At 47.0% G+C, this 17,008-nt stretch overlaps 1 protein-coding gene across 1 annotated transcript in view; it reads right to left on the minus strand.

The window, feature by feature from the left end:
• The window catches only part of tgfbr3 (transforming growth factor, beta receptor III), a 59,402-nt gene continuing 42,394 nt past the window's right edge, over positions 1–17,008 (minus strand). The window contains exons 8-17 of the mRNA XM_067230571.1: positions 16,794–16,983; positions 16,235–16,518; positions 15,632–15,787; positions 14,419–14,568; positions 13,716–13,895; positions 12,138–12,419; positions 11,146–11,290; positions 7,296–7,340; positions 6,858–6,962; positions 1–3,616 (exon numbers count right to left, since the gene is read on the minus strand). Of these exons, the coding sequence (XP_067086672.1) occupies positions 3,498–3,616; positions 6,858–6,962; positions 7,296–7,340; positions 11,146–11,290; positions 12,138–12,419; positions 13,716–13,895; positions 14,419–14,568; positions 15,632–15,787; positions 16,235–16,518; positions 16,794–16,983 (1,656 nt within the window). The 3' untranslated portion in view covers positions 1–3,497. The remainder of the gene's footprint in view (positions 3,617–6,857; positions 6,963–7,295; positions 7,341–11,145; positions 11,291–12,137; positions 12,420–13,715; positions 13,896–14,418; positions 14,569–15,631; positions 15,788–16,234; positions 16,519–16,793; positions 16,984–17,008) is intronic.

Here is a 17,008-nt window from a genome sequence, read left to right on the forward strand (position 1 = left end):
TGAATGTTGAGCTATAACAATTTATTGAGCATAAAAGTATACAAATATCATGCATCGTATTTACAGCAAATCTTTTAGAAAAAGTTGACATCGTTTGCAAAACCGACTGATTGAAGTGTACTGAGATAAGGTAAATTACATTTTTGGTTGTTTCATGATTGCTCAATCTAGATACAAAAGGTAGCATAACAAAAGCATAGACATGTAGCTTTAGAGCCTTCAGAGCCCTGCCTAATCAACTCTCCATGAGACTCCACCTCTCTCCACCACTCTCTTTTCAAAAGAACTCATACATACTGTACACACAAACACACATTCACATTAGTATACTATTCACACAAACATACAGAACACAAACACACACACACACATACGTTTACAGACAACAGTGAGGTAGACAAAAGTTCAGAAAATAAACCAAAGAAATACAATCTATTTTTAAGGGTCTCATTGAGGAGGTCTACAGTATGGATTTCTGATCCCAATAAAGCTGTTTTTTTCTCCAACTTGTCCTCAGTTGTTGGGCGACTAGTGTGTGAAGTGAGGCTTGTGTTTGAGTGTTTGAAGGTAGATCACTATTTCAAACACTCAAATGGAGCCTCGCAGAGAAGGCAAAGTTATAGATGAACGTGAAATAACCTATAAGCGAAACTATTAACCCATAGGAATGTAGAAAAAAATAAAATAAAGAATTGAATTCACAAATGACCACTGATGATCGGTAACTTTTACTCCCACATAAAAGGCATTTTAAACAATCCCTTAGAAAACATGTACTGTAACAACCACAAGTAATATGCTAAATGAGACCATGAAGAAGGAATACAATTTGACTTGTAATCACTTTTAAATGGTTGTTACTTAATCAGTATCACACTGAAGTAACACCATCGTATATGCAAATTTCTTATTGGAATCTATCACATTATCGTTACATATTAAAGATATATTACTTTCGATTTTCTTTAATATAATCTTCTAATTTAGGGTAATTGTTGGGCTTGGGAGATGTCAGAATCAAAACTTTACATATAAAGATAATTGCTCATATTTATTTCTAAACAAAAGGTTATATGTACATTTATGAAAAATAAAAAGTAGCGCATAAAAAATTCACAGTACTGGGAGACTAAAGCTTGACTCTCGGTAAATATATTCAAAATATAATTTTATAGACAAATAATATATTTATACTCTGTTTTTCACTTTTGGAGACATCTATTGTATACATGTTTACATAAAACAAACACATTAATATAAAAGCTTTGAGATAACATACATTCTGTTTTGCAGCCAGTATTTACACAAGTTTCTGAATAAAGTTTGTCTACTGTACTAGATGTAATTTTCATTTGAAACACCTATTCCTTGAATTCATTAAAACCAATCCCTTTCTTCCTTTCATAAAACAAACTTTAAAATTCAAGGATATCTAAACATTTAGATTTAACATAAACATTGATACCTACAGTACCCAAACATGTACATTTAAACCTTTTTGAACACGCTCATGTAAACCTATCCATATAAGTCTAAACATGTAGGTGATTGATTCAGGTCTGTTAAGGCACAAAAAGGAACATTCATTAATTTGACGGTGGGGATAATCTGGCTTTATATCAATTAAGGGATGAACGTCATGTTTAGACCACACAAAACTTCTCACTTTCAATGTACAACGTAAAACCTGAAAGTTAGGTTGACTCAAAATGGTTTGTTGAAATTGCCTGAAATTGAAAGGCTAGGGTTAGGGCAATTAAATTCAACAGACCATTTGCGTAAACGTAACTTTTAAGATTTTACAATGTAGAGGCCACTTGTCTCACTCGACACTTTCAATTTCTTCTTAAAACAAAGACATCAACATCAAAAAAATCCAAGAAATTATAAAGGGAATGTAGTAGAGACATGTACTGTACACTTGTAAGATCATAAGTCTACCGATCGACCCCGCTTTAAAATATACTTTACTGTACTGAAAGAACAACAAAGAGGTTTACTGTAGTTCCACCACCAAACCAAACCAGCGTTAGAACCATTTATCAAAAACTCAAAATGGTGGCTCAAAGGTATTGATATATTATTTACATTAGCTGAAAGTTTGCTAGTGGTTCAGGACCCAGATGAGAAACTTGTTTTTTTGCAGGACTTGTAATGCCCTCAATCATAACACGGTAGTTCGCCACAAGTTATTTGTGGTTCAGTGTTGTTGCTTTACAGAAACCGTACTGTGGATTCACATTGAAAATCTGGATTGTGATTGTGGCTACTGGCAAATGGCTGTAGAATAAAATATTTTAAAATGAGGAAAAAAAAAATTACACAAAAAGCATAAAGAAAAAACTTGATTTTAAACCCTTTCTGTTTTTTTTTGTTTTTTTACAATATTTACAAAATATACATACCATTGCAATGGCTGTTTTGAATAATATGGAATGATATAAAGGGACGTCATAATGTCCCTGTGAATCAAAGTACTGTACACTAACACCTGCCAATCTTGAAGTTTAGACATTCTTCAGAACTGGCATCACTATCACTATAACCAAATATATCCACTAAACATACACCTGCTGGTGTTAAAAAAACATCCTTAAAGACTGACAGATGTCGCTATTACATGCTATTAATAGAGGATGACTTTCTTATATATTATAATATGACTAACTATCTTTCTTACAGGCTCATCCTCTTCCTCCTCTTCCTCCTCCTCCTCATCATCATCATCAGAGTTCACATTTTCTTCTACATTCTAGAGCATCTATCTATACATTCAACATCTGTGCTGCGTTCTGTGGTCTCTTCAGATAGCGAGTGATTTTCCAAACATGCCAAGTTGTGCCTCTCTCTCTATAACAAACAGCAGAAGCGTCTCTCCGCCGCTCTCTGATCGAGTGGTCGACTGGATCCCCACCTAGTTATACTTGAACAGCATGAGATAATATGGCCGTACTCACGACAGTCTACAACTGGATAATACTGACTTAGTCTGTGCACTGAACCTCATCGCTACGGATGCTTCTGGTTGCACACTTGCTCTTATTTACAGCCTACACTTTACCATTTAAGGTAAGAACAAAATTATCTGTTGTGGTTGAAAGTTTAAAAAGCAGCATTTGGACAGGAGACAATTGGCTGGACAAACGTGTATCACTTTTAAGGGTTAGTTTAGCACTAGATCTGATGTCTGATTGCCTTTCTGGGCCTCTGTGCGGTCCTGCTCACAGACCAGTCACACCAGTACAGTAGTCATGTCATGAGACTCTAAACGTCTCTTTTGCAATGGCGGAAAGGGATTACTATATTCTTTTGGTATGTCGAGAAAACCGTGTTTTTCTCTTCTTTAAATCCTCCTCCTTCTGTGCTCAACACAAAGCATCCCAGAATAATCCCTTTCATCCAGGGAAACCAAAGTCAACAAACCAGTCCCCATGACCCGTGTGGCCCTTCCTGTGCCCCCGGTGGGGGGTGGGCGCGTCCCGCTGGGTCGCCCTGGGTTACGCCGTGCTGCTGCTGGAACAGGGGGTGCTTTGTGTGCTGCCGATGCTGTGGGCCGCGCTGCTGTTCTCCGAGACGGGAAGAGGCTTCTGGACCCGCTGCCTCTCAGCTGTCTCACCTGGAGAACGAAGAGAGAGGGTGGGGGAGAGGGGGAGGGGGGAGAGAGGGGGAGAGATGAGGGAGGGGGAGAGAGGGGGAGGGGGAGAGAGGGGGAGGGGGAGAGAGGGGGAGAGAGGGGGGCAGAATGAGAAGATTGGTGATTGTAGTGACATTTAGAAATGTTCCCAATGTAAAGACAAGCTTTTTATCATCTTTCGTATTCTCAATTATGAAAGACAGATATAAACTCAAACACAAAGGGCATGGGTCAAAGGTCTCAAGTTGGTCTGAGTCTCCACTGTTGTCTGGCTGGTCCATGTGGTAGCCATTTTACTGACATGGTTTTCTAAGTGAATGTAACATTTCCTGGCAGATGACAAAAAGAGTCACATTAAGTTAGAAGCCAACCGATCACTTCTCACAAACAACATTCTGAGTGGAAAGAACTGACAATTCCTAATCCAGTTCTCCTCTGCTATCTGGAAGCGATTAGCGTGGCTTTAGCAGATATAGCAGAGCTAGCATGAGCCAGACCTTCTGCCTGGGTCTCAACCACGGACTTGTTTATTGTTCTATGTTGAAATGAGCATTCCAGTTTGTGGATTCCTGGTCGGTGGAGCTGAGACAAAGTTAGGGGGCAAATAAAAATGCTTCCATTTGTTTGGAAAGTTTTTTTCCCCTGACATAGAACTGGAAGCATTGGGGGAAGAAAAAAAAAAAGCTTGTGTTTGTTTAAAATATTTGGCACGGTGTAGCTCTGGTATTAAAATGCACTCTGTTCATTGTTTGTTTGAATGCTGTCTCCCTTCCTGCACAGCGTACAGAGAGCTGGATAGGAACTCTGTCTACTGTATATGAATCTGGGATGGTTTTATTTCTGTTTTCATGTTAATATGATTGTGTATGTGGAGCAAGTCGCGTTCCCTCTCCTGGGCCCCTCGGTTCTTCTAATGTTTGCCAGAGCTAGGCTGCCAGACCTCCAGTTAAAAACCTCCAGCTCCACGCAGAGTCTTGTGCTTTCAAACAAAAAAGGTCTAAAATGAAGTACTTCTCTGTCTCTGTGTGTCTCTCTCTTTCTCTCCCTCACTCTCTATCTCTCTGTTCGTTCAGATGTCTACTTCTTTGCTTTCACCTTAGCCAAAATAAAAAGAGCTTATGTGTTAGCTATATGGAACCGTAACTTGTAACATGAGTTTCATTCAAAAACGACATAAATGTGTTAGCCAGCTGGCCGATGGAGATGAATAATGGATATGTGTCACCTTAGTAGAAATCTATTGACCTCCTTTCGCCAGGCAATCTCTCAGCCAGCGCCCTCTCACTCTGTCACTGAGGTAGCTTCCGAAGTCTGTGGGATGACCTATCGCCTATCCCGGAAAGGAACAGTAACACTCGGCTATACTTCCTTTGTCAACGTCCACATTCTGAACCATAGAATGCCCCTGAATGTTTGTGAATACTTCGGCACCATACAGGAAGCACTTCTGAGGACGTGCACATTCCATGAAGTCACTTACTGTGTCAACAACATTCTCCGCAGTGTTTTGTAGTAAAAAAAACAAAACAAAGAAACATTTCTAAATAAAAGCGGCACTACTTCCGGCAAATTCTGCGAGCGTGTACTATCTATCCTGATTATGTACCATCTCATTGTGACCTACTTCCTTCCTTTAGAGGTGCTTTTGAAAATAACCAGAGGCCTATATATGTTCATAAGAGAGGCTTTATGGCTTCAATCTTAACCAACCTCACTGTCTGAAACTGCAATAGGACCCAGGGGGAGAAGAGAGGATATTTCCATGCCTCGCTGTTCAATTTTTAAAATAGTCCACGCTGATATTTTTGGGTTGTTTTCGAGCGCCAACGTTGTTGGGGTTAACTTGAAACCACCAGTGTTGCCATCTAAGGTCTGTTTGACTCCTACAGGTTGATACTCTCTGTAACAAAGAGGCAGAATGGTGAAACGTCGTTCAACAGAGTAAGGGTCCTGGCATCATGGTCACAAGCATGCGCCTGAAACTCTTTCATCACAACTTTGAAAAGGACCATTCCTAATCTTCTCATAACCCAATTCTTTACACCTGTTTCCTTGTGGAAGTCAAACTTTTGACCTGGATAATTTTAGGAAATAGGCCAGTCAAAATGCTTGTATTTCTGTGTTGGTCTCCCTAGGAAACTCATAAAGCTCAAATAAAGTGGACTTTTTAAGAGGTGCCAGTATAAACAGCCTGATGAAGATAAGACGACTCGGGCCTGACACCTGATCTGCTCCAGCTTACGGTATGAATGAACAGTCTCTCCACAGCCGGCAAAGTGACTCGGGTCCAATCAGATCCGAATGAAACGCCCGGAAGGTTTCGTGAAACGTGAAAGACTAAATCGTTTCGAAATGGGGGACTTGGATGCACGTCATTAAAGTTTAAATGAAAACTTTGTTCACGCACACGGGCTGTCTACAGAACGCTTTGTGTTTCCATGTGATTTGAAGATTGGGGAGTCAGTTGGCTGAGCAGTGAGGGAAAGGACTGCTAAATGACTAAATGTAAATGTAAGTCAAAAAGCAATGAGGAGACCACACGCTCAAGGGATACAGTCAGCGCTACTCACAATGGATTGATACTTTAACCACTTCTTCCCAAAGTGACAGCGTATGAACGAAACACAGACACATTGTTCCACTTCCTGGTTGACTCATGGACGAGTCCCTGATACGGTTTCGGACGAATCTCACACTGACAGTTTTCCGCCGAGGCAGCGGGTCGATAGCGAGGCAGATACGCAGTGAGACGGTCAGGCAGAGAACAGGACGCCTCTATGCTCCGCGGGCCGCGGGGACCCTGCTTCCTCCTTGCGGCCAGCCGGGGTCACCAGCCCAGGGACAGTGGGAAAGGTCCTGCCGTCTAATGGACAGATTGTGTCTCTCTTCCTGCGAGAGCCATGCTCAACTGGACAAGGGGAATTCCAGGCCCTCTCTGGCCATTGTGCTGAGAATACCCCCCGACCACCCCTCAGTCCCCGAAAAACAATTCAAAGACAGGAAAGTGAAGACCTCGTTTTGCTGACTAACAGGATGTATTTACAGTCGACTAAGTTCATATGGTATTGTTTAAGAGGCCTCGGGGCGTTGAGGGGGCTGCTGGGAGATTAGAACGAGAGCTCGTTGGCACGGAGACGTGAGGCATTCTTTTCATCAGCTCCGAGAGCTATGGGAGCCTCTTGTCATGTGGGAGGTAAAGGGACAGTGACACAAACCCACCTACCTGTGTGAGAGTAGATGAACCACAGGGCTCCCGTTAGCAAGGCCCCGATCACGAAGGCGGAAAACGCGATCCCGACCACCGTCGGAGTGTCCAGCCCGTACATGGCTGTGAGAGAAGGAAGGAGAAGAACGCAGCGAGTTGAAAACATGTGAGTCAAAGGAAACAAACATTGTACATGTTGGGGTCTGTGGTTGGCTGAGCGGTTAGGGAATCGGGTTATTAATCGGAAGGTTGCCGGTTCGATTCCGGGCCGTGCTATATGACGTTGTGTCCTTGGGCAAGGCACTTCACCTTACTTGCCTCGGGGGGAATGTCCCTGTACTTACTGTAAGTCGCTCTGGATAAGAGCGTCTGCTAAATGACTACATGTAAATTTACATTTCATATCGGAAAAAAACGAGTACTGTAGGTAAACGAAATAAAGAATTGTGTTCTTACGTTCACGTGGAGGATCCAGAGGGTTTTCTGGTGGGGATGGTTCATCTGAAAATACAGACCAAACACATGCTTGTTGACCATAAGGTAACATTAAAGCCAATATCAATACAAACTGACTCTGGTTTGCGGGTGTTCTAATCTGCGATAGCGCCTTGCATTTGCCTTTTCTCTTATCTTTAACTCAAGCAGCTGATGGGAGTCACTAAGGTGACGGCGTCCTAAAGGACGAACCTGATGACTTCCAACAAGGGTCAGCTTACTCTTTTCATAAGTCGTCTGGACACTGTTCAAAAGTGAAATTAGCTGTAATTATGTCCCGACAACACAACACAATGGTGCTTGTGTGGAGGGCGAACTCAAGAGCGCGCTGGTCCCGAGCCAAAACTCCGGCACAATGGCGTCTATTCTCGGCGAGGAACACCTTTGGATTTACATTCCTCGTGACGGGACGATGACAGACCATCAGAGGAGGGCTTGATTTCAGACGGGAGCCTCGGCTACATTACAGCCCCCCCCCCCCCCCCCCCCCCGACCCCCCCCCCCCCCCTCCCCCCGGCTCATACCCTTATCTGTCCCGTCAGGCTCATCGGGCAGGGAATGCAGCGGCGGCCCGTCAACACCGACGTCTCCCCGGTCCTTTGCGTGTGCGGACCGAGGCGAGGCTAGCCGAGTCAGCGCCCCGGCCCACGGAGTCACAAATACCCACTGGTGGGGCAGATGACTTTCCCAGTGCATGCATGATAGACTCGAGTGCTGTATATAAACGGACGAGCTAGTTTTACGGAGAAAGGAAAGCTGCAGTGACAGAATGTTCCGGGCCGAGGGCACGCCGCGAGAGATGAGGCCCACCTTCGGGTTGCTGCTGGGGTTTTGGGCTAACGCTGTTTGCATGAGAGGTCAGAGTTCTGGCCGGCCCCACCCAACCATGTGCTCTAATAAAGCGGCTGAACGGACAACCACCCCCGAGCCTTCCCGACCAAAACTCCTCCACCTCTGCCAACACCGCAACCCAAGCCAGCGCCTCAAGTTCGACGAGATTCTGTGCAAGCGCCCCTTTTGTTCCGTGAACGCGCCCCGCTATCTGAAGGGAGCTGTGCTATGCGGTGAGAGCCACACAACAGAGACAAAGATCTCATCTGACAGAGTTCAGACCCTGTTCGGATAGCTGAAGTAACGTCATTTATTTGCCTGTGCGTCGAGTGGACGGACACTCCTTGGAAACGGCTTGTTTCCTTTCAAATCCTTTCCTCTGAAGTGTGACGGGGGGACAGAGGGAGTCCTTCTTCACTCTGGTGGTCTGCCTTCGTGGAACACACCTGGTGACCGGGTTGCACAAGTGGACATTTCCAATCGTTTTAAATAGCTGCAAACAGCTTGTTTTTTTGGATAGCTGGATTGAAAATCTTCTGAAACGAATGCAGGCCAAGTGTTTAGGATGCTAGAGTGCAGAAAGTAAGACTATCTCCACTTCCCAACAATCCTGTCCACTTCAGGATAAACCGTGTGGAAATCGACGATCCTGTGAGCTTTCCTCATGGTTTACAATTCCATAAACGGGGGGGAATTTATTGATGTTGTGGAGCGGTACATCACCTTTTGATGGCAAGGCTTTGAGGCTGTTATATGTTTCCATGCACCGAACTGCCCACAAACAGCTCTCTTTGATTTGTAGATCAAGCTGAACGCGTTGGGTCCCCTCCAGTGCAGGGCAGAGGCCCCTTGAAAGCCCGCTTGTTTTTTTTCTCGCCCATCTCGGCACAAGAGATGCCTTTGTGTTAGAAGCATGGCTTTGGAGCTCATGCTAATTTTTTTTCATTAGCTTTATGGCATATCTGTGTTTACTTAATCCGCATTACGGAAAATAAACCCGCTGCACTGGCATACTGGCATCAGCGGTAGACACCATTACACTGGTTGCCAGGTTTGGCTAGCTGAGCTTAGTTCTGGCACACGAAGGCCTCACTAGGGCAATTACTCAGACTTCAGGGTTCTCCACGAGCTGAAAGAGAGCGTTGAGGTGGCTAAGGTTCGTGTGTTCCAAAAAGACACGAGATGTAATGCGGCATCTAACAACGTGGCACGGTGGTTTGTTAACAGGGCTTAACCAAGTACAGTCAACACTCCCATTTCTATCTGCCAATCCTGGTTCGCTCAGAGCACAATGACAGCCCTTAGTGATTAGAACGCTTTGATATACTATTCAACTCGCAAGCCAATAAAAGTTGACTCACACCAACCACAGTCCACTAGCTGATGTAATTGCACCATGGGGAGGCTGATTAGAAAAACCCTTGGCACTTAAAAAGCTATTGGGCTCTCATGATATCACCCACATCTCAGCTTAGGTCATAATTAGTCAAACGTGACCGTTCGGTTGGTCAACCACGGCCCTCCCCATCCACACCCCACCCAGGGTGTGATCACACACACACACATCCAACCGCCTCTACGGTCCTCGGAGACTGAATAAGTAAGCAAATGAGCGAGCGAGCGACGAGAGGCCTTGGAGTCTGGCTGCTCTCCCACAGCCTGTGAGAGCCCTCCTCCCTGCTCCCTCCTCCCTGCTCCCTCCTCCCTCCTCCCTCCTCCCTCCTCCCTCCTCCCTGCTCCCTCCTCCCTGCTCCCTGCTCCCTCCTCCCTGCTCCCTCCTCCCTCCTCCCTGCTCCCTGCTCCCTCCTCCCTGCTCCCTCCTCCCTCCTCCCTCCTCCCTCCTCCCTGCTCCCTCCTCCCTGCTCCCTCCTCCCTGCTCCCTCCTCCCTCCTCCCTGCTCCCTCCTCCCTGCTCCCCTCCTCCCTGCTCCCCTCCTCCCTGCTCCCCTCCTCCCTGCTCCCTACTCCCTGCTCCCTCCTCCCTGCTCCCCTCCTCCCTGCTCCCCTCCTCCCTGCTCCCTCCTCCCCTCCTCCCTGCTCCCTCCTCCCTCCTCCCTGCTCCCTGCTCCCCTCCTCCCTGCTCCCCTCCTCCCTGCTCCCCTCCTCCCTGCTCCCTCCTCCCCGCTCCCCTCCTCCCTGCTCCCTCCTCCCTCCTCCCCTCCTCCCTGCTCCCTCCTCCCTGCTCCCTCCTCCCTGCTCCCCTCCTCCCTCCTCCCCTCTCTCTACCGGGAAGACGAGGCCAGAGAGAAGAGCTTAAGTGGAAACAACTGGAGCTCCGTGCTGCATGACTCCTCTCTGCTGCCTGGTGCGCGGCGGTAGCACTGGGCCCGGGCCCTCAGAGGAACTCCCTTCTGCGCTGATCACACATGCACAGGCATGTACACACACACACAGGCATGTACACACACACAGGCATGTACACACACTCACACACGCACAGGCATGTACACACACACAGGCATGTACACAGGCACACACACACAGGCATGTACACACACTCACAGGCATGTACACACACTCACACACGCACAGGCATGTACACACACACAGGCATGTACACAGGCATTAAACACACACACACACAGGCATCTACACACACACACGCACAGTCATGTACACACACTCACAGGCATGTACACACACTCACACACGCACAGGCATGTACACACACACACAGGCATGTACACAGGCATTAAACAGACACACACAGGCATCTACACACACACACACACACAGGCATGTACACAGGCACACACACACACACACACGCTGTCCCACAAGCAAATGAAGTCCAGATGCAGCAGCACAGTGAGTGCTGCTCTGTGACAGTTAGTGACAGTTTGGGCCCTTCTGGTCATCCTGTCACCCCAGACCCCCTAGGTCAGCTGACCAGCACTACACCGGCTGTCTGGTCAGCGAGACATGCTGTGATCGTGGTGCGTCACCCCCCCCCCCCCCCCCCCCCCTGGCTGCGTCCTCACCTGGCTGCTCCGGAGGGTCGTCAGACACGACCACCAGGGGTCTCGAGGACGTCTTGATGTTCATCGTCATGGCCAGGATCACGGCAATGCTGACGGACGTCTCGCCCATGCCGACCGACGGGCAGGTCTGCTCCAGCTGTAAGCACTGCGTGGAGCAAAGCGGAATCAACAAATCAGACCTCGCCACAGGAAGGGCGAAGTCACAAATCCAAGATGACACGGAGATACGTCCATAGAATCACCTCGTATTTAAAACTGTGTACGATCTGGATGTGTAAATCAACTAAGAGTCCGAATATTTATGGAAACAGTATACTTTCGGTCAAAGAAGAAAAAAGTAAAGGTAAAAAAAAAAAGTGATATTGCATTTCTCTATCTTCTCCATCTGAAAACCAACAAGTCCTCTTTTATGTCTGAGCACGGGGAAAATTTGGAAGGAAACCCTATGCACTTAGAACCCGTGTCCCCTCGTTTTGACCCCACTCATAACCAGAAAGCAAACATTCAGCTCTACTGCAATGAGTCAGCACCAGGCCCCTTTAACGGCTCTGACAAGTTGGTTACCGTAAAATACCCCCAGAGAAGCCCAGGGCTACCCCCAGGAGCCAAAACAGAGGTCAAGTGAGCTGAAAGGGTGGCCTGTAGAAGGTTACTAAAGTTTAATGACTTAGCAGAGATGCATAAAGGGCTTGGCGAAGGGAAACCCACACTTGACCTCCTGAACCTTTGTTTTCCTCTACCGATGGCAACGTAGGAAACCTGAAGTAGATTTATGCTTCCTGTTCCTTTATAAAATTTATCAAGACTGTCAGTTGGTTAAGTCCAGCTTGAGTGAGGAGTGCAGACTAAAACACAACGCTCCAAAAGAGTCTGGCTTGGTAAAAATAGCGTAAAATATATATTTACCGTACTACACAGTACACATACGTCATTGTACACCGTACAGATAAATACATTTTGGAGAGCTAAAGAGGTAGCGGTGTGTGACGTACCACTGGTAGCTGGTGGTTGCTCATGAGCGTCTTGGAGCAGGGGGACATCTCACAGTGGAGGAACAGGAAGGACTCGTTGAACTTGGAGTTGAAGGTGAAACCGAACCTTTTTCGGTCCACCTGGGAGTGAGGTTCTTGTGGATAGTACATCACGCTGTCATCTTTGGGGCAGATGTTCTCGATGAGGAGGTAGTTCGAGGCAATGTTGGGGTTGGAGTCAGGGGAGATGAAGCAGGACTGGATCATGAAGTCCAGGTCTGGATCTGTTCTGGTGGCTACGATCTGAAGACCAAGGGGAGTAGACAAGGAACCGATCAGACTCCACCACAAATATTTGTGGCAGTGCTCCAACTTACAAAAATGCCTTGTGACAGTCTGCAAGCTTGTGTGTGAGGAAGACCTTTTTGGCATGAGTCTATGTGCCAGCTGGATGGTGAGAGGACTGCTTTAACAGCAGCGAACAAGAGGCCGGAATGCTATCTAAGTAGTAATGGTCCAAGAATCACAAACCCTGAAGTGGGATTTTACTCAGAACGCCTTTCCATTTTCAGACCACAAAGCACTTCCTTCAGTTATTCCTCTACTCTTGAACAAACTACTCTTGCGCTACCGTACATGTTTTCTAACCGTGGCACACAGCTGTTGAAAAGAAAACACACACTCACGCACACACACACACTCACCCACACACAAACACGAAGGTGGCGTTTGGGCAGGGACCCCAAAAAAAAACTAAAACACGTGAAGCAAACGCAAGCTCTAACCCCGGAGTGACACAAGTTCCGACAGAGCTGTTGCGCAAGAGCCACCTCATCCACACCTTCAGACTCTCGCCTCAGGGCAGGTCTCAGGCTGGTGTGAGAGAGCAGGGGGTGGGGGGGAGAGACCATGGGGTGGAGGGGGGAGGAGAGGGCCAGGACCAGGCCCTGACACAGAGGGGTCTTTGTAGCCTGCTGGCTCTCTGTCCACACTGTCACTGAAACATCCTCCTTTGATCCCATCATAAATCCTCAGATCAAAGGCCCTCGCACTATGAATCTCAAGCATTTGACACATCCTCCACTGTCTCTTTTAGTACCAGGGTCACTCTGCAGCTACGAGGCAGAATGTATACATGTAAACATCCACAGCAGGGGTGGTGAGATCTCCATATGTGCTGGGACACGTTCAAGGAGAGCATGATGGAGGTTACGAGTGAGAAATGAGACATCAGCCTTACATCCAGACCAGGAGCAAATATTCCCTGGCCCCGTGGACACGACACGAAGAGATGAAAGCACGACAAAATCTAAGTCCAGACAAAGAGCACACACTGGACGGATTTCTGGGTTGTTTGGACAATGTTTGAATTAAGACAGAATAACAGCTACACACTGATCCTGTAGAAAGACACAGATAGAAAAACATTGCCACATGCACTCCCCAAATGCAATTTTACGATTTAAAAAAGCGGAAAACTGCCCCAACTCCCATGTCTCAAAATCGCACTACACCGTTCCTGCTGTAGATCTGTAAAAACACACGACAAACGATTTGACATTTTGTAAATTCAAAATTCTACAAATGAATTTAATTTACCTCCACAAACACTTCTTGACTTTCATAGACGGTGTAGAAAGCCTGAGGAGCGGGGAAGTGGAACTTGTGGTCGTTGTACAGCTCTATGCTGAACCCCACATCGTTGATGGGTTTGTTCCCAATCTTAGGGAAAGGTCCTGGTTCTTGAGTTTCTTGGGTGTTTCTGTACGTGCAGTTGAACTGGGGAGAGAGGAGGAAACAGCCAACAGCAACATTAGCAAGATCCTGACCCTGGATTCCAGAGTCTTCACCCTCAACAACTGTGAGCCAACGTTTCATCACAGCATATCAACTTGGTTACCGGGAAAAGACAGAAGATATGGGGTAATTATGGGGTAAAAGGTATTAAAAGACAAGAGATACAGAAGGTGAGAAATAGCAAAGAGTGTTGGTAGAGAAAGACAAGAGAAGGAAGCTCGAAAGGTGATCCATGGGGATACTTCGACAGGAGAGAAATGCGAGGTCAGGCTAAGTTCAAGAAACAGACATCATGGGGAGACAGTGAGAGTGGAATCTCCTGTTCTTCTAGAAGCCAGATGACTCTTTATTAGCACCAAGGGACTCTGGGAAATGGAGTTTCATCCAGTTGGACACAGTTCAAACAAAAGCATAGATCGGTCGCAGTATCAAGTGTCCTAACCCAAGGCCTGTCATGCTATGTTGACGTCTACATTTGGGAAACAAACAAGCTGAAAGGTGTTACCAGTATAAAGGGCTGGGGATCACGGGGCTCTGGGAAAGATTTGTCCGTCTCTTCTGTGTCTCCAGGATAAACCACATCCCCCGACTCCAAATCATCATCGTCTGGAGGTCCACCGCTCCCATCCTTGGGCTCATTTGGACTTATCATGACCTGTGAACCGCATAAAATCCTGTTCAGCACACAGCTTTAGCTGAGGTGAGTCAGGTGGCTGAGCGGTGAGGGAATCGGGCTAGTAATCCGAAGGTTGCCAGTTCGATTCCCGGTCAAGCCAACTGACGTTGTGTCCTTGGGCAAGGCACTTCACCCTACTTGCCTCGGGGGAATGTCCCTGTACTTACTGTAAGTCGCTCTGGATAAGAGCGTCTGCTAAATGACTAAATGTAAATGTAGCTACGTTATGTGTACCAAAGGCAGAACAGCACACTTTCCCCCGCCACTGACTCCGATTCCTTTCCAATATTTCTCGCTCCAGTCGGGGAGATCAGGGTGTCTGTGAACCAGAGACGTGACTCTGGGAGAATCGTGCAACACCGTAGATGAGGCGAAGTTTAAACGTGGGAAACACACAGGGATTTCAACAGCGGTTCCCGCTAAGGCTGAAACCATAAAAAATAGTTGAAATTTCACCACAGAATGGGATGTCTCCTGGGGTTTTACACAGGGGTCAGAGATGAGTGGGGAGTGGTGTTGAACAATATCGGTTCAGTGAGGTCAGATACTCGAGCACAGCCACTCTGACGACGGCTAACCCTGGCTGGCTGTCCTAAACCTTGGTGACCGGTCACTCTGTCCACTTAATTAAAAGGTTTTATCACAGGATGGAACAAACAACATCCATTAAAAGGGGACAGGACTTTGATGTGCTGGGGCATAGAAAATGAAGATTAATTTGTTTTGAACATCGGGGTTCTGAACCAGCCCCCGTCATCAGCAGCCAAGGGAAGACGCTTGGACGTTTGCCCAGGACTTTCAATCTGTACTGGACTCAAATGTGTTGTTCTAAACATCCTCTCTCTGTGATTTCAATAGCTCGTGTGAGATGGCGATTCTTCATTGCTTGTTAGCGGAGGTACACCATGCATTCCATGTTAATGATGACAACAAAATAGTGAGTTTCCCAAACCGTCCCGGTTTTAGGGTTGTTCCCACAGATTTATTTTCTGAGAAGATAACTTGATGAATGTTGGGCTGAAGTGAAGGTGTTTTTACTCACTGAGTTTATGTAGAGCACGACAGGGCTGTGGTGGATTGGGTACATGGTGGTCTGGCAGCCAATCAGGGGCGTCTCCAGGATGTAGTGGGTGGAGTTAACGGTGGCTTTACAAGCCGGGTCTTGAAGAGTGAGGTTGGCGTTGCCAAAACCATTGGCCTGAGAAAATTGTTAATGAAAATAAAAAAATAAGGAATTTAGAATTGAAACAAAAGTACACTTATAATCTTTGAAAGACGTGGTCTTACAGAGTAACGAATAACATTATCGTGTCACTTCATAACATTATGTTTCTATGTGATGTAAGGTTGCAGGAAGAAACACAACCCACAAGATGATCCAACATTTTTAATAATTCATGATTACAGTTTGCGGATTTTTCCATACCGTCATGTGGTTTATTGTGTTCAAGTGCCCGGAGGTGGGCACCAGAAAACAGAAAACAGATTCAGTTTACTGCCAGCTAGTGTCAGTAGAGAGGTCTGCCATTTCACAACCCAACACAACGAAATCTCAACCGACTAGATGTTCTTCATCAAAGACCACCAAGGGTATTGAGACATTTTTGTCGCGCCGACCAATCGCAGCATCCCATCCTCCCCTCACCTGCAGGCTCTCCTTGGCGATGCTGACCACCATCCTGTTCTCCTCACACTGCACGGCCAGGCCCACGCTCAGGACTCCCTGCTGTTCCTCGGGCTCTTCACCCAGCCAGGGCCGCTCGTCCAGGGATGGGGGCCGCAGGAAGGGCAGGCCCTGGTCCAGGGAGGGAGGGAAGGGGAAGGGCAGGCTGGAGCGTGGGCCGGCAGACCCGGGTCCTGGGTGGAGGTTGGCATCCCGAAGGATGGAGAGCTCCGGGGGGAACAAGCCTTCTGAAAGGTCCCCCACATCTGGAAGTCACAGGGGCCACCGTTAAAAACCCTCGACGGGGAATGGCGGTTTTACAGGCATGGAAATTGCACGGAGCAGAGATAATAAAACTAGCCCGCAATTTCACGCCTTTGCCCTTTATGTGGACGGTCAAAATGCGATGGGGTGTGATTCCAGTCATCCAAATTCAGCGAACATCATTTCTTTACGGAGGAACATAGCTTGTGATTGCAGAACTGGCGCAACCGATCAACGCTTACAATACAGAGAGTAGAGGTGATCTAGTGTCACTTACCAGCCTCTCTAAGCCGGAGGTTGAAGTGGTTTGCCACAGGGGTGCTGGTGTAGGAGGTGACAGGGCTGTAGCCATGATCCTCTGCCCATCTGATCAGAGCCTGGGACCCAGAGGGAAGGTGGGTCTTGGGCGTTTTGGATACCTCCATCAGTCGGTCTGTGTTGTGGCTCAAGCCCACTGTGTCTGGAGACTGAGACAAAAACAATAGGCCGTTT

This window comes from Osmerus mordax, chromosome 27, assembly GCF_038355195.1.
Source record: "Osmerus mordax isolate fOsmMor3 chromosome 27, fOsmMor3.pri, whole genome shotgun sequence".
Taxonomy (NCBI): domain Eukaryota; kingdom Metazoa; phylum Chordata; class Actinopteri; order Osmeriformes; family Osmeridae; genus Osmerus; species Osmerus mordax.